Raw genomic sequence first — 25721 nt, forward strand, 5'->3', positions numbered from 1 at the left:
AAATGTCATCTGAGACATAAGTGATTGGGACAACCTGCTGCTCTGCACTTTCTTTCTCTCTTCTTGGTTGGTTCAACCCATCCCCTGTGTGCCCTGACACAGCTTGTTGCAACGGTCCCTCTCTCCTCTTCCCAAGCCACCAATGACCCCATGGGAGCCTCTCTGCCCATCAGATCTGCTCCTAGGATCTACCTCCTAGGTGAGAAAGAGATGAAGAAAATGGGCTGTGAACACAAGAGGTTCCACTTAAATATGAGAAGAAACTTCTCAGTGAGGGTGACAGACACTGGAACAGGCTGCCCAGGGAGGCTGTGGAGTCTCCTACTCTGGAGACATTCAAACCCGCCTGGACACCTTCCTGTGTAACCTCATCTGGGTGTTCCTGCTCCGGCAGGGGGATTGGACTGGATGAGCTTTTGAGGTCCCTTCCAATCCCTGACATTCTGTGATTCTGTGAAGGCTAAAAGAAGTGTGACCAGCAGGTCAAGGGAGGTGATTCTTCCTATCTACTCAGCTCTACTGAGACCCCACCTACACTGTTGTGTCCAGCTCTGGGGGTCTCAGCATAAGGACACAAACCTGCTTGAACAGGTCCATAAAAGGGCCATGAAAATCATCCGAGTGATGGAACATCTCTCCTGTGAAGACAGGCTGAGAGTTACGGTTCTTTAGCCTAGAGATGAGAAGGCTCCAGTGAGACCTTCTAGCAGCCTTCCAGTACCTAATGGGGCCCTACAGGAAAGACGGGGAGAGACTTTTTATCAGGGACTGTCGTGATAGGATGAGGGGTAATGGCTTTAAACTGAAAGAGGATAGATTTAGATTACATATTAGGAAGAGATTATTCACTGTGAGGGTGCTGAGGCACTGGCACAGGCTGCCCAGAGAGGCTGTGGATGCCCCATCCCTGGAAGTTTTCAAGACCAGGCTGGACGGGGCTTTGAGCAACACGGTCTAGTTGAAGATGTCCCTGCCCATGGCAAGAGGGAGGGTGGAACTAAATGATCTTTAAGGTCCCTTCCAACCCAAACCATTGCACAATTCCATGAATAACCTGAAACACTTTCCAATCAGGCTGCTGTTCCCCTCCTACTCTATGAATTCAAGAGACAACCCACAAGCGCTCTTGTTGCTCTTTGGGAAGTTATTGAAACACCTCTGATGCCATTTTTCTGCCCCAGATCTCATACACACAGAGCAGATTTGCTTTACTGAGTAAGCAGCAGTCTAAACACCTGCTTCCAGCTGCGGGTCCGAGGCTGCCAGGGAGGCTGTGGGCAGAGAGGAAAATCCTGAGCCTCTGAGCTCCAGCACTGACTCAGCTGAGCAAAGCCCTGGCAGAAGAAAACATTTCCTTTGGAGCCTGTGCGATGTGTGTATGGATGGGGGGAACAGAGCAGCTGACAGGGCAGAAACATAAATTCAGAGACAGGATTTGACCAAGTCTTGTAAAAATTACGGTTTAGATTTTGGCCTATCTGCCAGAGTGAACAGAACAGAATAGGGAAAAAAAGAAGTGTCAAAAATCCTCTCTGCTCTCCAAAGAGTATTTCTATTCTGCAAGGAAACACTGAGAAAAAGCAATGGGTTTCCAGCCCCTGATTGTGTAGGGAGCACTGGGAGAGCTGCTTGGGGAGTTGCTGCAGGTGGTGGTTTGCCTGCCCAAGCACTCATCAACCACTGTCCATGGCCCAAGCAAAGGGATGATGTCCCTGTGGTTCCTATTATGAAGGATTCCCCAGTTTGCCTCCTGTCAGGCAGATTGAGCGTAACAGAAGTGCCAAATCATGGCAATCCCCGGGAAGGACCTGGGTTCTGTGTGGGAACTGTGTAAAGACTTTGAATTATCAGAGGCTGTTGAAAGAGCTCTTGATACTGAGGAGTAGAAGAGACCTCCCTGGGCCTTGCTCCAGCTAAGAGTATATTTGTCTCATCACTTTGTTCAGCTAGGTGTGTTCCTGTGTGCATAAGTGAACCAAATTTTGGCACCTACTGCAGATGACACTCATTTGTCCTCTGCAAGGAGCTACATCCCATCCCTGACGGGTTGGTGTTTCCCTTCCCTGCCTCACTTGATCACTTCTCAATTTTAGAAACTGGATCAGGGGCTTGAATTTTCTTATGTAAACCTTCCATTGAACTGCCGTTTGAATTAAGTGACTGACATGTGTCTTGGTGCCCTTGCTTGACTTTCAGTGGAAGGAGATCATGCAAAGCCTTGCATAAAGCATTTTAAGCATTTTAAGGACTTGACGTAGTCAGTGGAAAGGTGAGGTATTTTGTTGCATTTGTTCCCAGACTGTGATCTATGGGCTGCACTTTGGCAGCTGGTGGCCCTCCAAAACCATGTGGTTTTGTGTTTCCTTTTGACAGCCTTCCTTGCAGAAAAGATCCCAAGAGTCTGTAAGAGCAATTAGATATGGAGGAAAGGAGCCAGGCCACGTTGTGTCCTCTGGAAGCTGACAGTGGTGAGTTGAGCTCACCATACTGCCAGGTTGCCACCTGAAAGCAATGGCTCCAAGTCAGCAGCAAGCTTGCCTGGGTGGTTCCCACTACAGAAGTGATAACTTGTTCATTGCTGTCCCTGCTGGTGCTTTATCTGGAGCTAGATATGGAGCTATGCATCTCCTGGCCACTTACTGATACAAAGCACACACATGACGGAAGGTGTCACTCCCAAAAGGGTCTTTGCCAAGAGCTGCAGGTGAGCTGGGCATTTTTGAAGGGACCGGGGTGAGAAAGAGTCAGCTTTGCTTTTGTGTGCAGTTGTAATGTGCCATGACATTGGGAAAATCAGCTTGTCAGCAGGATCACCAGTGGCTTGAACATCATGGCTGCTCCTGCCTAATGTGAGGGGAGAACTGGGCCCATAATCTGGGTGTGAAGTGGAGAGCTGGGTGCTGAAGACTGACACGTCTCACTGCAGTGTTTGCCCACTCCGTGCAGAGACCGAGCTGTCAATCTACAGTACGTGGATGGAGATGCACCTGCTGGTTGTGGACACATGCACAGATATGAAGGACTTCATCTGGCCACTTGTAAGCCCTACCAGCCAACTCCAGATCTCCTGAGATGCCAGGGTCACAGGCAGGGCCAGCGTTGGTGGGAATGCAGCAAAACACACTCAAGTACAAATACCCCAGAGCATTTCCATTTAACAGTCTGCCTTAGTGACCAAGAAAATAAGGGCACAATAACAATCTCTCTCCTCTTTGTCTTCACAACTGAAATGAGATCCTTTAAAGATCTTTCATTGGTTACACTGTCCCTGTGTGATGTTGCAGCCCATGGCCTGGCAAGACAGGGCACCAAGCAACACGCTGACAGGGTCCTCTTGAAGTCAGCCCTGCTTTTGAAGAGCAACACGAGGGGAGGTGGTGCCTGCACATTGGTGACATGTCCCTACCTTCACAAGCTAGAGTGCACAGGATGGGCTGATGTTAGCAGAGCAGATCCCACCCAGGGGAAGGGTGGTGGCAAGGTGTCATGGAGAGAACATGGCAGCAGCTGAGAGGTGATTAAATTTGTGAGCTGCTGCAATGCGAATTCTGGCTGCAAAACCCTCAGAGAACTTATTTGGTGTAAAGAAGGAGGAAGTTCATTTAAAGCAGACTCTCCTTTCTCCTAACACTGTCCCTGGCCACTTTTCTCCTCCTTCTTGCAGGGCTTGTCTACCTTACTATGTGTGATAAGGTGCTTTTGACTCCATTGTGTTCATTGAGATGGCCAGTTTCTGTGTGACTTGCTCTGCTGGTTTGAGAAGGGCAGGATGCTGATAAATCTGACTTTCAGAGGGTACAGTTAGCAATTACCTACATGACACTCAGAAAGATGTTCCCACCTAGTTCCCACCTAAGTTCCCACCTAGTCTTAGGTTAGGTAATTGCAGGCAGAACTGGAGCTTCTGCAATCTTTTTTTCCAGCAAAACAGGTCACTATAAAACTCACTCTGGACCATGATACCAAGGGGTTTGGGAGATTCAGGGGCAAGTCAACATAGACATAGTTCACATGGTGTGAACTGTGGGCTTGTCCTGTGCGGGGACAGGAGTTGGACTTGATGATCCTTATGGATCCTTATGGCCCTTCCAACTCAGGACGTTCTATGATTCTATTCTATGACATGAAAGGCTGCAGACCAGCCTGATGTATCTGACCACCTTCCTTGCTGGCCAGATGAGTCAAGTGGGTTGGATGACACAAACCTGCATGTCTGAGGTAATACATGGTTTTCTGGCAGTATTTGTGGGCTGATTTGTGGGCACAGCACCAGCTGAGCCCAAAGCTCTGCCCAGCTCGGGGTTAAAGGATTTTCCTTGATCACCAGTAGGCTTGTGCTGCTAACACAGCACCTCAGATCTGTTCTCATTAAAGCTACTGAATTTTCTCAGTCATACAAAGTTAAGCTTTGAAACCACAGCCATGCCTGATATTTGGGCAACTTTCTAGACAAGTAAAGGGTTTCATCTCCTCAACTCCATCCTCAGCTTATGGAAGCGCCCTCATCCTTATGTCACCTCCCTGCATGCACAGACCGTGACCTCCTGCAGCATATGCCCCAGACCCAGGCAATGCGGAGTCATCCTGGAGCTGGAAATAAAACAAAAACCTGCTTTTATCTCTTCCGACATGGGCTGTCTGTGCTTCCGTCTTTGGCAGCTCAACTGTCTGGTCAGGATGAAGAACCAAGGGAGGCTCAGGAAGGTTCATTAAGGGAATTTGCTGTGGATTTAGCCATGAAGAACTGCTGAGCATGTATGCATTGCAAAAATGAAATGTTTCAAAGGCTTTCTGCTGATTTTTTTTTCTAGGGCATGGCGGTGTAATCATGTAAAGAGACTTCTGCCAAATTTTGTCATGACTCTGAAGTGGTAGTCTGCCAAAGAAAATGTCACTTCACTGATTATATTTTAATGTTGCAAAACAATTATTCCCTACAAACACCACCACCTTATTCTGACAAATGGCTCCCTTTTTCTGGAAAACTTCAGTAAAAAGAAAAAAAAAATAATATAAATATATATATATATTAATGAGGCAGACAACCAGAGGGGAAGATGCCATTGCACACAACTGGCACTAACCAAAGCAGCAAGCGATTGCCAAGACACTTTCATGAGAAGAAACCATCATGCACCTCAGGAGTGGCACCACCAAGCCAATCTAATGGAAAACCAACCAAGGCAACAAATCGTGACCCACCAGAAGATGATTCCTTGGACAGACAGCATCAGTCCTGGCCCACCACATCGGTGTTGTGCCTGCTTCCCCAGGCATTACCTCTAATGCCACCTGGGAAATCCCTGTTGCGATGGCTTGGCCCAGTTCACCACACAGATGACGCAACTGGAGCCAATGAGCCCTCCCAGAGCAGCACCATGTACGCTGGAACGTGCTGTCCCTCTCGCTGTGTTTGTTCAAGGGGATTAGGAGCATGCCTAAACTCAAGCACATGTTGGAAATGATGTTTCACATGCTAAGCAGTCTGGTTTGGACGGAAATAGCAACATTTCTGCAATTAAATGAAAATAATTGGGGTTAAATGGGGAGGAAAATGAAATTTCCTTGCAATTACCTGTATTTATAAGAAGAAAGAATGACATACCTTGTAAGTTCTATCTGCTCTCCACAGCTTTTCCCTTTATGTTGTTTTCTCCTATTTCTGGAAATGAATTTGGGCTCCTTTGCCTCATTAATGAGAGATTACCTAGTCTGGCGAGAAGTTTTGTGTATTCGAAATGGGCTTTACTGATACAGCTCTGAAATACTGATATGCTTTTCTGTTCCAAAAAACCCTTCTGCTGAAACCCAAATTGAAAAATAACATGGCTATTTCCCTAAATTATTGTTCAGATATACAAAATCTGTTCTCTTCTCAATGGTTCTGGTGTTAAGAAGCAAAGAAAGCTGCTAACGTTTTCTGCTCTCCATAAATCCTCCTTTATTATATGGTTCTCCCTGAGCTGCCTCTGTAGGGTTGTCCAATCAGGATGGCACTTGGGATTAAAGAGAAAATAATGCTATTTATTTGATGCACTTTTCTCTATGAGCATCCACTTTCAAAAAAGCAAAACAACCAAGCAACCAAAAATCATGTAATTCTTCCTATTGTAAAGTCTAAGGACAGAAGGTTCTTTCTGGATACAGACCAGTACCCAAACTATCCACTTCAGCTGTATTGAGAGACACAAACCTTGCTAAAGTTTAGCCAGTGATGGAAATAACACAGCAGAGCCATGCGGTGGTAGTGAAAAGAGGAAAAAACCAAGATTTCCTTTCTCCTGTTTCCCTCTGTCATTGTCCTCTCCCTGTTCTTCTCCAGGCCAAAGCCCTGAAAAATATAGCTGCCCATCATTTGAAGCTACTCCAGATTTTCCCTGTTGCATCTCACTATACGTTGCCTATTAGATGCTTTTTTTGAGGTGGGGAATAACTGCATCCCAGAAGCGGGCATTCCTCATTCTTAGCAGTGTAATGATGGTCTCTAGCCCTTTCCTACCATTTTCTACCACTTCCTCTACTTTTTTTTTGATTGCATATAAGTGTTGAACCACTGTTTTCATAGAATGATGTGTTGTAACCTCTCCATCTTCGTGATACTAAATTGAGCCAATTGATTGACTAACTGACCAATGGATGTATATAATGATATTAGCTGGCTGATACCAGCTCAGAGCATCTAATTTGATGTTAAAATATAAGACTGTTTTTCTTTTCCACCATTCATATATTTTTCAATTACCTACATTGCATTTCATTTATTTTTGTTGCCGGTCACTCACTCAGCATCACTCAGCCAAGTCTACTCTTCATTACTGCTCATACCCATCTTCTCTCTGTCCTTGAAATTTGTTACTATTCATTTTGCTCCTTCACTTCTTCTTGTCATCCTCTGGATCCATCAGAGGATCAGAATCTCATGGATTCAGCCATAAGAGCATCCCTAAACTCCCCCATGGTGAACACAGATGCCAAAAAGCCACTCCTTAGCTCCAGTTCTGGCTTCATCTGCCCTGGGAACCCCCAGCACTGGCCCTGCAGACTTTGTGGCAGCCTTTGAGCTCCTGATGTGTTTACAAAAGCAAATGTTATTAATTTGTAAATCATCATCTTTGAACTTCTCAAGGGCGGCTGCCACCTTTGGTGTTGTTTCTAACCAATTGCTTTCCTCATTTGGACAATTCTGCTTGCTTGCCTTTTTTAAATTTCCTTTTAAATAACTTCCTCTGCACTTCTGCGCCCCAGTGTCTCTCACGCAGCTCTTCAAGAGGAACATACTCAATCATGCCTTTCACATTCATTTGGAAAATGCCATGAAATTTCACCCTCTTTGTGGGTTTCCAGATTAGATGGTCCCTGAAATAGCTACAGAGTAGGTCTAAAAATTAGTGTCTGTGTCAGGCCCTATGTGATGTATACCAGCCTGTATGGACATAACCCCAATTCTTCTCTGCACTTGTGTTTCCTGCCCATACAGAATCCCTGGTCGCTCTCTGGATACTGTCACCAGCAGGGACAGGCAATCAATGGTGGCACTTTAATAGCATTTTTACTTGGGCTTGGCATCCCTTATTACTTGTGATCTGAGCTGACTGCAGGTCCTTATCTCTGGAAATGATCCAAAACCAAGAAGGAGTGAAAGGAAAAAAAATCACAAGGAAACAACCTTTTTTCTTTTTAAATTTATCTAAATTAATCTAAAATATCTAAAATTTATCTAAAATAAATCTAAATTAAATTTAAATTTTAAATACCCAGAGGGGGCATTTTGGGTCGCATTTGGATTTTGCATTTGGGGGTTTTGTTTCTGTTTTATTTAAAAAGTAATCAAATTCTCACAAAACCGACAAAGACAACAAAATGGTTTACTTTTCTTTTTTTTTAAGCTAGAGAAAGGGAGAAATAGGAAGAAAAATCCAATCGTTTTGTCATGAGACAAAAACATCAGCTAAAAGAGAAAGTTTTTCAACACTGTGTTTGGAAAATCCGTAAGAATAGCAATGGTGTAGCTATATTAACTATACTTTCTCAACTTTATACAAACTTCTATAAAACATGAATGGATAACAGAGAGAATATTTTTATTGACAAAAAAATTAAAACACAAGCTTTTAATACCTATACCAGGAAAAACAGTTCATTTGTTTAATCAGCAGTTTAGAAATGAGAAATTAAAAACAAAAAACCAGTTACTTTCCTACGGGTTTAAGTTTTGGAGATAAAATCTCCTGATGGCTTCTGGGGAAGCCTTCGGTCTGTAGTAATTCTCAGGAAACAGCGTTGCTGACTGCAGCACAAAACAACTCAAATTGTGCTGATTCCGGAGGCAGAGCCTTTGAAACCGGTGGAGCTTGTGGAGGAGTCAGAATCTTAAGAGATGCCAATGTTATTTCAAGGGGAAAAAAAACCCAAAAAGGAGTTCTAGTTCCAAAAAGAGCAAAACTGGAAAGTAGTTAAACTCAGCAGCATCCTAGAAGCCAGCACAAGGCTTAACTTCTGAGTTGAGCTTGGACTGAAGCTCATGGTTGAAAGCTGATATGGGCTTTTCCTAGTGTGGGGATAGTTAAAACATGGTGAAACAGGGCTGTAACCTGGATATATCCTAATTTTGAGAGCTGAGACACAGCGTGGAGGCCATGCAGGGACCTGATAAAGTGTGGAGAGTTAGGAGCAGAGCAGTAGTTTGCAGATTTATTTCTGAGTCCCTCATCTCTGTGTTAAAGACCATCTGGATCAGTCCACCTTGTACAAATAGGGTTTAGCCCTGGTGGATCGTCAGTGTTGCCCGGGGCTGGGCAAGGACCAGCTGCCCCTGTCAAAAAGCATGAAGCAGATCTGCACTTGGGTCTTACACTTGGAGAAAGAAAAACCATTTTGAGAAGGAAAGAAAACCATTAAAATTCTTCTTCTGCCTTTCTCTCCTTATGGTGCCCCCTTATGAAGGAAGGTTGGTTAAGTACCAAGAACCAAGACTCTGGTACATTAACACAGCTGAAAATGTTATCAGCCACAGATACTGATGCCTTAACCTATGCTGCTTGAGCAGAAATCAGTTTGTAAATATCTAATAAAGGACATGATGGACTTCTTTTTAACAAAATAACTAAGAAACGGGATTTACTTCATATTTTAAGAAATTAGACTATATCAAATGTGTAATAAAAATATTTTCTATAGGATTTTAAAATATATACATATATAAACTACCTTAATTTTTAATGCCCTGTTGATATTGATGTGGTCTCTACAGTATCTAAGTGTAACTAAATGAGGCTGCCCAGCAACCTCCATTATACCTCAAACAGTGATTACAAAACTTGAAGCCTTGTCCACTCTGTACATTAAACCAGCTTGAAAACAGGATCCGAAATTGTGTGCTGAACCTAAGCCAGCACCCACTAACAGTCAGGCTAAGTCCACTTCTGACTGCAGAAGCTGGATTATGTCCTAGACACAGTCCCAAAATGATGTGGTTTCCAACGCCGTTGGATAGGCAATGATAAAGGCACTTTAGGGAGTCACTGAGACCCTTGAGGCACTTCCTGGTAAAATAAAAACATATTAGATATTTTATTTAGAATATTCAGCAATATTTAGAAACAGCTTTAAGACAATTTAGGCACATCTGTACTCCATTTTGAAGAGGGTCCCAAACTGGCTGTATCCCTGACGTAGCCTTTGCTCAGACACTGGATGTAGACTTTAGTCAAGCTTAAAGGATGTTGAGAGCTTGGAGGTGATGATGGAACAAAGAGCAATCATGCCTGCATCCTTCCTACAGCATCCATCTCCATATATCCCCCTGGCCTTGCCTGCCCAGCCCATGTGGAGGAGGTAAGTTGGCACCAGATGTTTCCAAGAAGATCTCCTGTGTCAAGTGTCTGCAATGGCCCATGGGGCTGAACTGGCACTTTTATCAAAGACATCCTAAAACCGGTGATGGAGGTGGAGGGGGATGAGTCTGGTCCTGTGTCCACCGACGACAGGGAGGACATGGCTTTGGGCTGTGCCTCCAACACCCAACCAAACACAACTTGCATTCCCATTAAATCTAGCACTGTGTCTAAAGCAAGCTCAGATTCATTTTCCATGCAAGGTTTGAAGCACAGTGTAGACAAGGTGTGAGGGCCAAATCCTGCTCTAATGCAGGTAAAATTCGCCATTATCTTTGGCCTGAGCACTTACCCTTGCATTATACTTTAAGGTAGGTAGCATGGGAGTTCTCCTGCTTCAAAGAGTTAATATAGGGGAGTTGACCGCCTACAGAGGAAAGTTTCTCGCTGAGCTTTCTGTTCATCTGCTCCATGTGCCTGGTGTTTTTCCTGGCTTGCCGGAGAGACCTCTTGACTTTCTTCACCCGATCTCGCAGCTGCTTGTTGCGCTTCTCCAGCGTTGCCACTTTCTGCTGAAGCTTCTTCACTCTGTCCTCCTCCTCAAAAAGTGCTTTCTGGACCGAGGAGCACATGAGCTGAGGGGACAACAGAAATGAAATAGCTCCAGGTGAGCTTTACACAAAAACTTATTAAAGCAAGGGTTAATTCAGATGTTCTTTGAAACACCTCACAGCTCTTCTGAAACAGAATGCTGTTTTGAAGTTCTTTTTTTATACCATTTTGAGTAAAATCCTCTTTTCCACTTTTGTTTTGACATGAGACCCAACACTATCGATCTTAATGATACTACTAATTCACAATTTTTTTTAATGAACTGTTTTGACAGACCTGCCCAGCCCACTGAGGCTACATTGAATTTATGGTGGAAGGCTGTCCTATTTCTGGTATGAAACTGGAGTTCAGACCAAGCAGTATTACTTTTGGAATACTCTAGATTGGATTTCACACAGCAGCCCTTCAGAAACCCCAGATTTTGACATGAGCCTGCCTTCTGGTCTTTATGTTGACATGTGAAATAAGGACAGCACCTGCAAAACACAGATCCGGTTGGTTTTGCCTTTTCAATAACTGACTTGTCTTAAATATCTCATTATAAAGGCTTCTTTCAGATGAAACCCTAAAGAGTAAAATCTCAGCAGTCTCTAGGAGTATTCAAGATCCCATAACTTCAACAGAATTTATTTGGGCAGGGGGTTGCTGGATGAAAACTGCCCCTCCACTTATATCCACCACCAATTTAATGCAATATTGCCCCCAGTAAGGACATCAAGCTCTTGATGTTCACTTGTGCCTGCGGCTCTTAGATAGGAAAAAAAGCTTCACAGGTGCTGCACCTAAGGCACCACTGGAAGAGCAGCTCATTGGGCATTTTCAAATCCACTGGGTTGGGTGATGGTCCAAATGCAAAACATCTTTTGGACAATTGTTTTTCTTCTACTACCTCATCCTAGGATGACGCAGAGGTTTATCGCATCTCAGCTATAAGTGATTGCCATGTTTACAGTCTCTTATTCCTGTTTGCAGGTGCAGCAATAGGAATGGGATGAGAAACACCAGCTACCATGCGTACTGAGTATTTTCAATGCAAAGGAGTTGTATTCCTGACTCACAGTGTCACTTGAGATGTGATTCAGCTGCCTTCTCTTAAGCAGCTAAAAGTGAGACTCTCTTTCTTTTTTCTGTGTAATGTCTGCAGGAAGAGACACCACTCAGAGGATGATCTCCACCTCCTAGGGCAGTGGGAGGAATCAACGTCTCAACACAAATCACTTGTTTCACTGACCTACAAAGGCATAAATTACATGTTTTCTACCTGAATAACATTTTCCAATCAGAAAAAGAGGTGCCTGGGGCTCAAGGGCAGCCCCACCATAAAGTTACTCATCTAGAGGAACCAGCATCAAAAGCTCTTTCTGCCCTGAATGATGTGCCTCCTTCCTTTACCTCCTACGAAAAGCATCCTGAGATATTTTATTGTGCAAGTGGGACTTTCAGCTGATTGCTGCGCTGGTGCACTGTGAGGAAAGGCAGTGTCTTCTGCTGGATTTATCTCCTTTATACATCTAGATACTTTTTCATGTGTGTCAAGCACTCCTGGGGCCTGGACTGGCTTTCGCTGGCAGAACATTTGGAACAGACAGGGAATCTAAATAAACAAGTAAATCCTCACTGTGATGATGAAGGATTACATGTTTCTTTCCGTCTTTCTTTGTAGTATTTTCAACAACTGAAAGTAAGGGAAGGAGCCCATTTTGATGAATAACATTTAATTTGCTTCGGAAATCCCCAGCAGCCAAAAACCATGACCAGTCAACACAAACACAGCAACTGCTTCCAGGACCCATAAACTCTTGTTTCTTGTGCAAAAGCACTGAAGGGCTCTGCTAAAAGGCAAGTGCTTGCCACGGCCATCCTCTCACTAGGGCTCTTTTATAAATGCATACTGGGGAGACTGGGAGCTAACAGAGAGAGGGCCAGAAATTACACTGGAGAGGAGGGAATTTGGTTTTGACCACAGCTCATTCCAAGCGCTATTTGGAAACAGCTAGCACATCTTGGCTTTTGTGTTTGCCAAAGCCTTGAAAAACTTCAAGCAGAACATTTCTTGAATTTAAGTCCCTGCAAAGGAGAGCACTGAGTTTGGAAAAAAAAACATTTGTTGAGAAGACAGGAGGTGGAAACTCTATTTCACAAGGGATTTCTTGCATTTTCCATTGATGCAGTGATAGGGATGGCATATGACAGAGTCCAATGCAGATAAACAAACAATTAATGCAGCTGAAGTGTGAGGCTGTGTGAACCCAATAGTGTCTCATCCATCTGGGCTGGCTGGTGGGGGAATGGTAATGTCTGATGGCAGACATCAGGGATGGCATTAACCTCACCCCAGAGGCAATCCCAAACTTTCTGAGGTTGGTCCAGCTCTACAGAGCCACTCTGAAACTTCTCAAACACCAGCAAAAGGCTAGCCAGCTCATTTGCTTATGCTGTTCCTCTTCCAGGTCCTCACTCTCTACTCTGAAAACCATGGTTTAGTGCTTAAATCATCTGGAGATACCCAGAGAGATCACTGGAACAACACAGTTATAATAAACTGACTGAGGTACTGTCAGACATGCACAGCTTTGTTTATCAATGGGGTAGGTGATAGGAAGAGCCCAGCTTGACAACTGGATGCCTGCCTGCAATTGCAAGACTACCAGCTGAAAAATAAACTCTTTGCTCCTTCTACGTGGGATAAAATAACAAGGTGGAGTCCTCACATTCTCATGGGCTGGTTACAAACAGCATTTTTCACCAGGCTCTGCAGTGGGGTTGATGTTTAAATGTGAGTTTAAATGTGATGTTTAAATGCTCTGCTACCCCTGTTACTGCTGGGGCTGTGGTTCACATGGGCGCAAACCAGTTATTTTTAAACCTATGCTGAGAACTGTGTTAACTGCTACAACTCAGAGGTCAGCACAGCCTGCATAACTAACCCAGCTGATGAACAAATAGCTTAAGCAGCCCTCGGTCCATGTTGCTACTTGAATACTTATTTACAGCCAGGTGAGATATCTCTGCATTGTGCAGTTCTTCCTATGGAGAATATCTACAGACAAGAATTTCAGACCTCATTTCGTCTGGACTCATGCATCCATAAATGTGCACAGTTTGTGCTGATGACCATCAAGATCAGACCTTAGTCCAAAGGCATTGCTAAAAGCTACAGAGAACTGGATTTTGTTTCTGTGAGTGGCCTGTGCTCCCATTCCCCATCACAGCTTGCCATGTCAGGTACACTATACAAGGTAGGGGTTTTTTTAATGCAATGTATAAGGGGCAATTAAATCTCCATCCAGCACAATAATTCTTTGAGGAGCCAGATCAACTTGGTGCCACTGAAGGAAAGGACAGGAAAGCATGGATAGCTGACAGCTATTCCCACAAGGTATGAACAGCACACAGTTCATACCCACAAGGTATGAACAGCACACCAGCTCTGAAATGTGGCACTGAGCATGGTGTACACGTGGGACCAGGAAATGGCTCCTTAGAAAAACTTATGTGTTATTTTTCTGCATTTCCCTCAAAAGTTACATTCTCTAGTGACCCACGGTTGAGAAGAGTTGTTTGTTCTGGACATCTCGGCCTGCGTGTCTGCTTGTTCCACAGTTCTGTTAGCAAGGCATCTTCAGCAGTGCTTACACTTGAGTCCAGGGTAGTACCAGGAGATGTAACAAGAAAAGTAGCACACCAAAAGCCATATGGCTCCTTAGGACTTATCCCAGACAGCCTACAGCTATGAAGCTACAAATTACATATATTTCAGTATTTGTCTGAAACATTCTGTGACAAGTACACCCAGTTTTAAGTTTCACTGCATCTATACGGTTTACAAAATCTGTCCATCTGCCATACAAATCAGCACTGTAACTAATCAAACTGATTTTCAGAGCGTCACATTACAGGCATATAAGCCCTTTACCCAATACCCTGAACTGACGTATGTATACATTTGCTTGATTGGCAGGCACACACATCTGCCTTCTATAGTCTTCATTTGAATGGGACAGTGGCTAGGAAATGCCCCATGGATAAAGGTGCATGATGGTGGTGTTCATCCACCACAAGTTGTCCATTAATGGCTGAAGTTAGCGTTACAGAGCTTAAGTCGCTCAAAGCCCAGAGGTGGCAGCCAAGTCTTGCCCTTCATGTACCAAAGGAAGAGAAGTTGAGTTCTAGCTGATCCTCATGCATGCTCCCAATGGGCAGCACCGCTAAAAAGCACAGGAGCCCCACTACATAAAAGTCTTTCATTTCAGGTCTCCTAAAAATACCTTTCACCTCAGACAGAATTTTTTGACATTTAGATACAGGGTGTCATCAGGCAAGATGACTGTAGGAATGTCGTTAAATGTGTGGTAGTAAGACTTGATCGCTGCATGGTTTTAGAAGAACTGGGCATGGGTCACTTTGGTTTCTTGCCCTCAAATCTTCCTCCTGACCCACACTCCTAACTGGAGCCAGGATGCTCTCTCAGCATCGCAGACCCAGCATCACCACAGGACGACCTTTCGGGAGTGTGTGGTGGAAGCAATGAGGCTAGAAACACAGCCCAAGTGCTGCAGGCTGGGCAGCTCATCTCCTCCACGCCGCATCCCAGTGAGCTCACCACATCCCCGCACCACTCTCCCCCTGCTAGAAATTCACCCCACAGAATATAATAACAACTATCTGAATTTGCTTCACATTGACTTGCTGCTCTGTGCTTCACCACTGTTCAAGTTATACAAAACGTCTTAAACCAAAACCTTACGCAGCATGAAGTATTTACCTCCAGCTCTGTTTGTCTCAGCACAGCAATAATTCATGAAGTCTCTCTCAAGGGGCTCAGGAGGCAAACATAGCTCTTTATTTTTTTTTAACTCCACCAGGATTTATTTCTCCAACTGCTTCTGTGCTCTTAGCAAGAGGAAGAGCTCTGTGTCTCGGGGAAGCTGATGAGGACACAATACAGCTCATGCAGACAGTCCTCACCTCTCCCGGCCAGGGAGGTTCCCTTTGAGTCCCGCCTTGCCATAGCCACATTTCAGACTCTGAGCATCACTTTCTCCTTTTGTTCAGCCCTTTTTGGGCAGTCTGCGTGGGAGCGAGCGTGTTGGATGGAAAGACGGACAGTGCGGCAAAGGATAGCAGGAGGGGCCTGGCAGCGGAGAGTATTGGGTTTGGGACGGAGTCACTTAACCTCCAGTTACTCGGACCTTTCAGCCAAGACTAACACTCCTGCTGAAGTGTGGAAAAGCCCCTGTCAGCACTGTTAAACCATCGTGGTGGGGCCATGACAGTGCTGGGTTAAACCACCTCTGCTTGCAGAGAACCACCAAATCTTGAAGAGATACTGAATTGGGGTCCTGAGGGAAGATCCAGCATCGCTGCCATTAAAAGAGATGAGCTGGGATTTCACCCTAGCATTTCATATGAATCACCAAGATACATAAGACCTGGATGGAGAAAGAAATTCTTGTGGCTGTTCTTATCTTACTTATCTTACCGAATGCTGGGTCAGGATTTTCCGTGTGAGATGTAAAGCTCATGGCACAGTCTCAAGTTCACTAGAAATTAAATTAGAGATGGGGACTCCACTGGGGTGTGAAGTGCTGTCTGCAGGGAACCTGTGCCAGGCTACACCCACCCCGAGGTGTCTCAGCACTGTGAACAGTGCTTTTCTTCCCCATTTCAACCTGATCTGGGTGAAGATGTCTCTGCTCATTGCAGGGAGGTTGGACTAGATGAGCTTTGAAGGTCCCTTCCAACCCAAACTATTCTATGATTCTATGATACACTGCTCACTAAAAGCAGATTTTTCACTTCAAAATCCTATGACACAGCCAGTCAAGGCAATTGATCTCACCTTTCCCAATCGTTCTTGGAGAGGAATGGATACACCCAAGGGGAGCCTTCTTATCTACCTTAGAGACCTACCTCAGGTGGACCACTTCTGGGGACCCATCTCCATTGCCTAGATTGAGGTGGATCCCACTGCAAGTCCCATGAAGTGACAGCTGTCATTACTGAATACTCAGGGCAGGCTGCTAGGGCAGCATACAGATAATTTTCTTAGAGTTTGGAGAAGCTTGCCCTGGAAATGGATCCAAATCCATGCCCATGGGCCATCAGGAATCTTTAAAACCAGCCTTGTTAGTTCCAATAGGCATCAAACTGCTGCTTGGTGGAACACCACCCAAAGAACTGTTGGATGGCCTGTAAGGGCAGCTCTTGGACAGCATCTTGGCAGGTCTCTTGGGTGATACTTGGCCCTGAAGTCCCCCTGAGCAGCTGAAAAGGTCCATGTGCCTGGAAAATGTGAGCCCTGTTTACAAGCTGTGACGTAGGACCTGAGTGCCAGCAGCTCCACCAGCACACCGACTCAGCAGAGAGGATGGTTTATCCTCAGGGAAGAGTGTTTCTTCACAAGGAAAAATACTTGCAACCTATTTTTGTTTCCCCTGAACTTTTAAAAATAATGATCTTAAGATGAACAACAGATTTTTTGTTTATTTTTTTAAAGATACTTCCCTATGATTAAGTACTTTGAAAAAAACAGACCTTCCTCTTTGGCAAGGTGTCTGAATTGCTGGTGGCTCTCATCTGCAGTGGGTGTTGCAGGCGCCCATTTCAAAACCCTGCCCTTTGCCTTCAAACTCACAGCCCTTACACCCCTGCTTCCACACTGGGGGTGGTTTTAGAGGACACAGGGGAATTAGGAGCCATTTGAGGGCTGGTGAAAAAACTCTACACACTGGTGGTACCTGGAGAGAGGTCCCTGTCCCCAAAACCATGTGTACAGCAGGAACTTTGACACTGAAGCCTGAGATGCTGCTAAGGGGAGGATGCGAAGATACCAGGTGACAGGCACACCCAGTCCCCTCTGCCAAGGTTGGGGATGGAGGTGGAAATGTGTCTCCACGGTATTTGGATTGGTCACTGCCAGTACCCAGGAAGGGATCAACACCTTATTCCCTGTACTTGCACAGGGTAAAAAGGCAATGATTTAATGAGAATAGAAACCACACTAATCAAGAAAGACAGGAAAGAGGAAAAAAATGGTGCAGGGTGTGAGCCAGGCTGCCTAACACAGGCACCTCGCTTCTGCCAAGTGAGCAGATAAGTCAGTCCTGACAGTAAATCCCTAAATTCTCTGCCCAGGCAGTGGGAGACAGAAGGTCTCCAGGAAGAGAAAAATAAATCAAGAGGGCAAGACCTCACCCTGGGGCATCTCCAAGTCCCTTTCCCCTCCTCTCTGACCACGCAGGCAGTGAGGGAAGCACACCAAGAGCTGCTTTTCCCCGTCGCTCCGAGGTGGAGGAGTTCTGCTTTCCTCTTGTTTCCTTTGAAAACGTTCCTCCAAGTGGTTCGCCCAAGATGCCACAGGAATGTGGTGGTGGATCTGGGAGGGGAGTGGCAGCGAAGTCTCACGTCTAAGTGCTTTAGCAGGAGCAGCCGTCCTGTCCTCCTCCTCGCCCGGCTGCAGCCTCAGGCTCGCTGCTCAGCCCCAGACCTTGTGCTTTCTGCATTTCCAGGAGCCCCCCAGCCTTCAGCACTGCTCCTGGCTGGAGGTTGGGCTAAGCACACCCACCGAGATAGGTCAGGGCTGTAGGCAAGCGGAGGGTTTAGCCCCAAGGGACAGGCGGTGCCACCTCGACAGCCTCTTTGCTGAGACCCACGTCACCCCCTTCCATCTCCCTCCACCAAAAATACTCATAGAATCGTAGGATCACAGAATGTCAGGGATTAGAATGGACCTCGAAAGCTCATCCAGTCCAATCCCCCTGCTGGAGCAGGAACACCCAGATGAGGTTACACAGGAAGGTGTCCGGGCAGGTTTGAATGTCTGCAGAGAAGGAGACTCCACAACCCCCCTGGGCAGCCTGGTCCAGGCTCTGTCACTCTCACTGTGAAGAATTTTCTTCTCATAATTAAGTGGAATGTCCTGTGTTCCAGTTTGTATCCATTACCCCTTGTCCTATCATTGGTTGTCACCAAGAAGAGCCTGGCTCCATCCTCCTGACACTCACCCTTTATATGTTTATAAACATTAATGAGGTCACCCCTCAGTCTCCTCTTCTCCAAGCTCAAGAGCCCCAGCTCCCTCAGCCTTTCCTCACACGAGAGATGCTCCACTCCCTTAATCATGCGTGGGCAGTGAAATATAGAACAGGGGCAGCACAGGTCTCCAGAGCAAAAACAGAGACAGGAGCCAGGACGTAACTCCTGGCTCTCCACCCTTGTTATGGGGAACGTACAGAGCTCATAGACTTTGCAACACAGCTACTTGCAAGATAGAAATTGCAAACACAACCCAAGGCAATGCAGAATCTGCTCTGGCTCCATGCCATGCATGGGTGGTAGATATTTCTGATAACAACTCTGTCATGTTCCTGGGGAATACATGGTGCACGTATAGAAGCTGCTTACTTATAGGTAAGCGACACTGAATGTTAAAGTGCATTACTGAGCTCAACTATGCAGAGCTTAAAGGAAAATGTTTTGAGTAAGGAAAAATAAAATCTTTTCTCTGTTGCTAGAATCAATTTTAAGTGCTGAGAACAAACATGGTTTTAATTCTACCTTACAAGACAGGCTGCTTCATAGATTTCTGCATTTTTCTCTGCCTGAGTGCTGAAAATGACTGAGTTACTGCTTTCTCTATTTTTTTTTCATTTCTGTCTCAGAGCTAGGGTTGCAGTTCAGCTGGGCTTCAAAAGTTTCTGTAAGTGGCTTTTTTTTCCTATAACTTATACAGAAACTTTCCATTTCTGCAGCTACCAAGCTTTCCAAAACTTGCTATCCAATTTGATTTTCAGCTCAGCTTTTTCCCCACCTAGTATTACTACTATCACAATAAAATTAATTAGATCTGATATGCCTAAAACTACTTTGCCAGTATACCTTACCTCAAGTGTATTGTTCTCTGACTGAAAGTTGCTGTGTGACCGCGTCTCCATATGAACTTGTTTTACTTGGCTTGTATTTCAATAGGATTAGGTCACCATTCCCCGCACACAAACACACAGCAAATTAATTAAATACCAAGGAAGGGATAAAAACCAGCAAGACCCAGAAACAGAGCGTATTGTGTCCTTCCCTCTCATGATGGGAACACTGGGAAATAAGAAACTGCTGATCAGAGCAGCACAACATCTTACAATTTACTCCTGTTTATTTAAATGTTGGTGTTGATTTTTCAATGAGTCAACCTCTCCCTCATGTAGAGGTAGCTCCTAGAAACTTAATTTAATCTAATGATCCTGTTAAATAGGCAGGATACACCCTCTATCAGGGCAGCAGTGAGGGAAGCACAATATATTCAAATACACCATCCCCAGAAGCTGAGAACCAGCGTCAGCTTGTGAGGAAACTCATTTATATTTACCAATATTAATTTGCATTAGAACAAAATTAGTTTAAACCAGGGTTATACCTGGTTCAGATAAGTGTGGTTTACTTCAGTCTAATGTATTAAAACTCATAGGAGTTCCCTGGGGGTTCTAACATGGGCAATTGATGCTCTGGTGTAGCAGGGGTTGTACAGATGTCCGCAAGCCGAGGTTTAGTTTAAACATACCTATTATGGGTACAAAATAATAGGTAAGAGGTGTAGGCTGTGGAAGGACGAGGGGCACATAGTAACATTGAAACAAGGTTGATTAAGAGCTTAATAAATTCAAAGCCTCCTGTGGTTACAGCAAAGCCAGACCTCTGTGTGCCCCTTGGCAGGTTCAGAGCACAAATGCTCAGTGTCTGTGGCCTCTCTGCTGAGAAGAGCAGGGAAGGACTTCAATCACCAAGCACATAAAATTATCTTTTATATTTTATATCTATAGATATAATATAGATAATATGAAAAAACTTTGCTTCTCTGTCACGTCTAAGTCAAAATGGGGAAAGAGAGAAGCATGGTGGATGGGTATTTGCAAATGGCATTAAATGCTGCCTCTCAAGAAAGCACATTTAGGGACATTTAGGATAAGGGGAGTCCACATCTCCTCCCCAGCAAATATACCATACCTAGGGCAAGTTTTATGCACAGGAGGAGAACCCGTGCTGAGAAAGGCAAATGTTTAAAGTTAACGCAACATCTAGAGAAATCATGTTGCACTATAAATCCTTCTACTCTAGACGTCTTGGCTTCATACTTCCCGTAAGCTGCTGCAGCCCAGCTGCCATTACAAACAGATAGGATTTCCTTGGCTGCAGGCTCAGCTGGAAGCCCTGAGCGTGCTCTGCTGCTGGGCAAAGCTGCTGGATTGTGAAGAGCAAATGCAGGTGCCCTGGGGCAACTTGTCCTCCTCCAGTGCCGCTGGGAAGCCGAGGTGTCCACATCGGTCCTGAGCAACCATAGGAACTGTCAGAGCTGTTTTACTTCCTTTGTCAAGTTCATTTGGGTGGAAGAAAGCAGGAGGAGTAAAAAGGCCCATATTGAACCGGGATGGATGGGTCCCTTGGCATAGTCTTTGCACCACCTTGCTTGTGTATCTAACATTGGTTTTCTGGGCTCTTTCTACAGTCAATGGAGAGAAAGAAATTTCTCAGGAAGATGAATCAGACAAACTAATTTAGAGCAGGGAAGCAAGCACTAAACCAGAGCTGAGTAGTAAGGAAACAACTCCGACATGGTGCTTACGCACACAGCCAGGGACGCCCCTGCCATGGCAGAAGCAGGACAAGAGGCTCTAATGAAGCTGTTCCCTGTAAACAATGAGGGATCTGTGAAACCTGGAGAGAAATGACGGCAGTGGTATTGAAATCAGACAGGGGCTTCACAAAGGGCATCTGAATCTGCGCCCGAGTTGCTCTGCAAGCCCGGAGCAAACAGAAGACCTCAGCAAGAAGCTTGTTTGTTGTGCCCCATGCAAGAGGTAACCAAGCAAGTGGTGACAAAAGGGCACCTGCAGAGCAGAGGAGCAGGCTCAACCCTCACCCACATGTGGAAATGCCACGGGTTGCCACAGCGGTGAAGTGGAAAAGCTTCGACGAGGTTGAAGAAGCGAAGACAAAGGGGACGGAAAAACAAACATCTGCGATCCGCAGGCGTTCTCTGGCTAACGTCAGCACGCCAAGAGGGGAACCGAGGAGGCAAAATGCCTGAGAGACTAATCAGCAGCTCTGAACAACAAGCTCCAAGCACTAACATCTGGCTGACGGGAGCTCACAGCTACTCACAGATATTCCTGTCCCACCGGGCAGCTCGGAGCAGCCTGTCCACAACTCCAGCCGCAGCGTGGGCTGTAAATCTCAAAAAAGCCTGGGACCACCCTGAGTGCGATACACAGGCAACAGGCTACTCTGAGCATGGCAAGGTTTGGCAAATAACCAGCCTTCAATGTGCAGAGACGTGGTATTTAAGGGACCACCCTCCTGCTTGCCTGTGCTTGAGTGGCCCTAAGCATTTGGGGCATTAATATCTGTTTCCATAGGAGCCAAAAGCTGCTGTTTCATTCTAGTACAATCCCTCAGATAGGGTCCTGTTTCTGAGACAGTATTTCAATTCTTAGTAGAAATTTCGGGTCAGGGAAATGCAGGTTCTTATTGGAAATCCATCATCATATGTAATGGGCAAGGCCTCTCCCTGCTCCCTTACTGCACTTTATATAGACAAAAAGCATCAGAAACTCCTATCGCATGCTGCGCAACTTATTGTCTTATACAGGGAAAAGCTTTTCACACATGACTGGTTAAAATGCCCATGGAAAATAAGGTTTTAAGTTAAGCATGAGTCAGGCGTCCCCACACACACAAGCCTGGAGCCTTTTTTCCAGCCTGATTTCAGGAGCAGGAAGATCGTGGCCACAGCTGTGCAGGTCAGAATGTCCAGGGGGCTGACAGATGCCCTGAGGTGAACCCTTCCCTGAAACAATCTAAATTACAGGGCACGCACTCTGCTGCTGGTTAACGTTACGGTGGTGGCTCTCGACTGTCTAATCCTAAGTTAATAATTGTGTTAGAGTGAGATAATTACACAGCAAGTGCCACATCACCGCACACAAACACGCAGCGACACCTGGGAGCTGCAGTTCAATCACACACCCCTTTGTTTTCTGGCTCTTTTGTGAATAACTGCCCTGCGGTCTGCAAAATCTTGTAAAATCTTGTTGTCACGTGCACTTACTTGTAAAACCTGCCATTATTCCTGGCCAAATACTTACGGGCAGGTAGCAAATGTGTCCCTGTAAGTCTGTGTTATCATTTGTGTATATGTATGTGTATGAGGGCTTTAAATCTGATTGTGAAAGTAGTTTCCTCTAACAGTCCAAAATTCTTCTGTGGATATTAATTTTGCTTCTCTCACATTCCTCGGACACAGAAGTTATCTATACTTTCACCAGCTGTGTATTGCACCACTTCAGCAACAGCAAGAGTCAGGATCGGGAGAGTCCCACAGAGCAGATGATGTGAATTACCCCCCACCCCACTTGCGGTAATAGACACAGCACCCACAATAGGCACCATCCATACAACACCACAAGAATTGCCTAATACCACAGTAAAACCAAAAAAAAACAAAACCAAAACCACCAAACAAACAAACCAACCCACTGTGAGGAAGCCAGGACCCGGGCTCCAGTCTAGTCCCTTAACTAGGACACTTTCCTTGTCTTTTGGCAATGGTAATTTCGGAAAGCAAATTCACAATTATTTGGAGCTGCGTTATCTGAACAGCTTGTTCCCATTAAGCAACACGCACACTTCACACCTAATCCAAGAGGGCAGATAAAATGCATGTCCTAATCAGAGAAAATGAACGGGATGTCTCAACTACAGAGAGGGCAGCAATCAGTGAGGGGAAGAGCAGTCCCAGTGAGAACTGGTTTCTCTGCACTTCAATCCCCCACCTCCAAAAATGGGGATTACAGGATGCCTGTGATTTATGGAGTTTTCTGATTTGTTGTATTCCAAACCAGAAAGGTCTGTATTCAAAGCCCGGATAGTGTGGGGACAGAAGGAATAGGGGGGCCAGTACTTGGGGTGAGATACATCATGTACATGCAGAATGGCTTTTGTGCTTCTATGTGCAAATTCAGAGTACGAGCCCAGAAACCACATTTTTCCATGAATGGTACTGCTAGGCATTGCCTACCATTGTAGGCACTGTAGACCTTGTCTCCAGTGATCTGGAAATCCATTTTCCACTAAGGATCCTGGACAAATTGCTTGGCACTGGAGCCCATGACTGGTTGAGCTTTCAGTAATTAGGGGTTTAGTCAATAAAATATTGTAATATGAAAGCTGCATCTCTGAGTGTCAGAGAGCAAGAAGTATTTAAGTCCACATACCCAAGAAGGGGAAAACCCTGACTATGCGAACTCTTGGCTTAGACAACTGAGCAATGTCCATGGGATTTGGATGTGTTCTGCCTCATATTCAAGACAGGAGGAATTCTCAAAGCTGGGAGGATCACTCAAAATAATTAGACACTTTTAGAAATCTCCTCATGTATCTAAATGATTTACAAAGAGTTTAAGTTTTCTGTGAAGAGAAGGGTAATGTGGTTAAATGTGCTGCAATCCTGAACCCTTATTCCCTCAGATACTGAAGACAGGAGAATGAGGTCATGTAGTCAAAGCTTCAGTCTCAAAAGGCTTCAAGGCTTCAGTCTCAGAAGCTTATAACATTGGGAAAAGAGGAATGTCTGTGGCATTAAATAATGATTAGTTTCACTATATTTTTAACGCTTATTTGCAAATCCTGTTTGCCTTCAGGACAAGAACAGACCTGCTGGGCTTAATGAAAGTGATGTGGCATTGCACAAGTGCCTGGTAGGTTGAAAAGGACTAAGAAATGGTGGACTGTTGTTTCGCCACCCACAAAAAACATCTTATTCTGGGAGCTGAAGGGTGTCTCAGCAGATAAAACATGGGCCATTTATTAGCTGGTTAAACACAGTCATGTCATAATCTGTCATCAAGATGGGACAATGGTCATCTCTGCTCGGTGCACAATCTCTGACTTGGCAATGGGCATTGGAGAGGGCATGGACACATTCATACTTGTGCTCAGCTCCAGATATACTCAGTGGAAGATGCAGATGAGCAGGTGTTGTAGCCTTAAGACCAAAGGTTTCAAGCGTGACTGAAGGGACAACTTCCAGCAACCGCCCTCATTGGGTCACAGATTACAAATCCAACCATTCTTTAGGCACTGTTCACTAACAGGGACAAAATGGGTGTGAGCATTTGGGCAACAACATGCCAATGGACACATCTCTTATTCTTGTGGACCTAAGGGTCAATAAACCAGCAGAAAAGCCAGCAGAAGAATGCACAAGGGAAGGAAACCTTTTGTCTCACTCTTCAGCTAGAACAGGAATTAATGGGAGCTTGAGCAAGTGTGGAAGAGCACAGCAAGAACAGGGCAATAAGACCCTGGAGAGACTGGTAGAGACCCTTTCCTGCACGTATTTGAGGCATCTGTCCATCAACCAGATGTGATTTAGGGTTAATACACGTAAACTGCAACACAAGATTATCTGGAAAGACTAGATGACCAATTTCTTTAATCTCATTCCCATTCAGACAGATCTCTCAGTTCTGCCTTGGTCTGTTTAATCCTGTTAATAAGTACATCCCTGTACTGGCAAACAGCATTTACGCTGCTCATAGCAGCTGGTGCTACTGAATGATAATCAAACTGGTGATCTGCACTGTTCCCTTGATATATTTATGAGGCATTTCAAGTGAATAAGCACAAAAAAAATCTTTAAAAATTGCATCATTTCAAGTGTTTTTCCTAGTGTACACTCCCCACCCTAGAGATCCTGCCATTTGCTAACATTTCTGTATTTAATTCCTTCCTAAAATAACCTTTTTCCATTGAGAAATTTGCAAGTGTTTGGGAAGGGGAGGAGTTGTTTGCTGTTTTAGTGAAAGGAGAGAAACTAAATTATTTCCTGGCTGAAATTCATGTGTCAAGTTTTAGCTTGCAGCCAGATTTTTTTAGCAAAGTTATAAAATCTGAAGATAATTCCAACTTTCCTCCTCAGTGGAGTGATTTATGAAGTAATTCTTGATATTTTCCAAAATAAAAGGAGACCCCACACCATGGAGGTTTTCAATGGAAGCGAGACCCATTCCTGTACAGAAGGAAAGGGCAGGAACATACATCACTCCAGGCAGAGCTGTCAGAGAGCAGAAACTTAGCCCCAGCTTACTTAAAACTGGTGAACATGTTGATAAACCTGTGTCTCTTAAATTATTCAGATGCAAACTGAGAGCAAGGCAAAGGTTGCACTTGACTGTGAATAGAATGAAGTTGAGTTTTTCTTGAGGCATCAGGCTTTTTGGAAAC

At 44.9% G+C, this 25721-nt stretch overlaps 1 protein-coding gene across 2 annotated transcripts in view; it reads right to left on the reverse strand.

The window, feature by feature from the left end:
- Nucleotides 1-7778: 7778 nt before the first annotated feature.
- CCDC3 (coiled-coil domain containing 3) overlaps nucleotides 7779-25721 on the reverse strand; it is a 43582-nt gene continuing 25639 nt past the window's right edge. Inside the window, exons 3-4 of one of the 2 annotated variants that reach the window (XM_082053135.1) lie at nucleotides 10186-10468; nucleotides 7779-9542 (exon numbers count right to left, since the gene is read on the reverse strand). In XM_082053135.1, the coding sequence (XP_081909261.1) occupies nucleotides 10193-10468 (276 nt within the window). In that variant the 3' untranslated portion in view covers nucleotides 7779-9542; nucleotides 10186-10192. Of the gene's footprint in view, nucleotides 10469-25721 lie in introns of both variants that reach the window. The other variant, XM_082053134.1, reaches the window with a different exon arrangement.

This window comes from Streptopelia decaocto (assembly GCF_964273445.1).
Source record: "Streptopelia decaocto genome assembly, chromosome: 1".
Taxonomy (NCBI): domain Eukaryota; kingdom Metazoa; phylum Chordata; class Aves; order Columbiformes; family Columbidae; genus Streptopelia; species Streptopelia decaocto.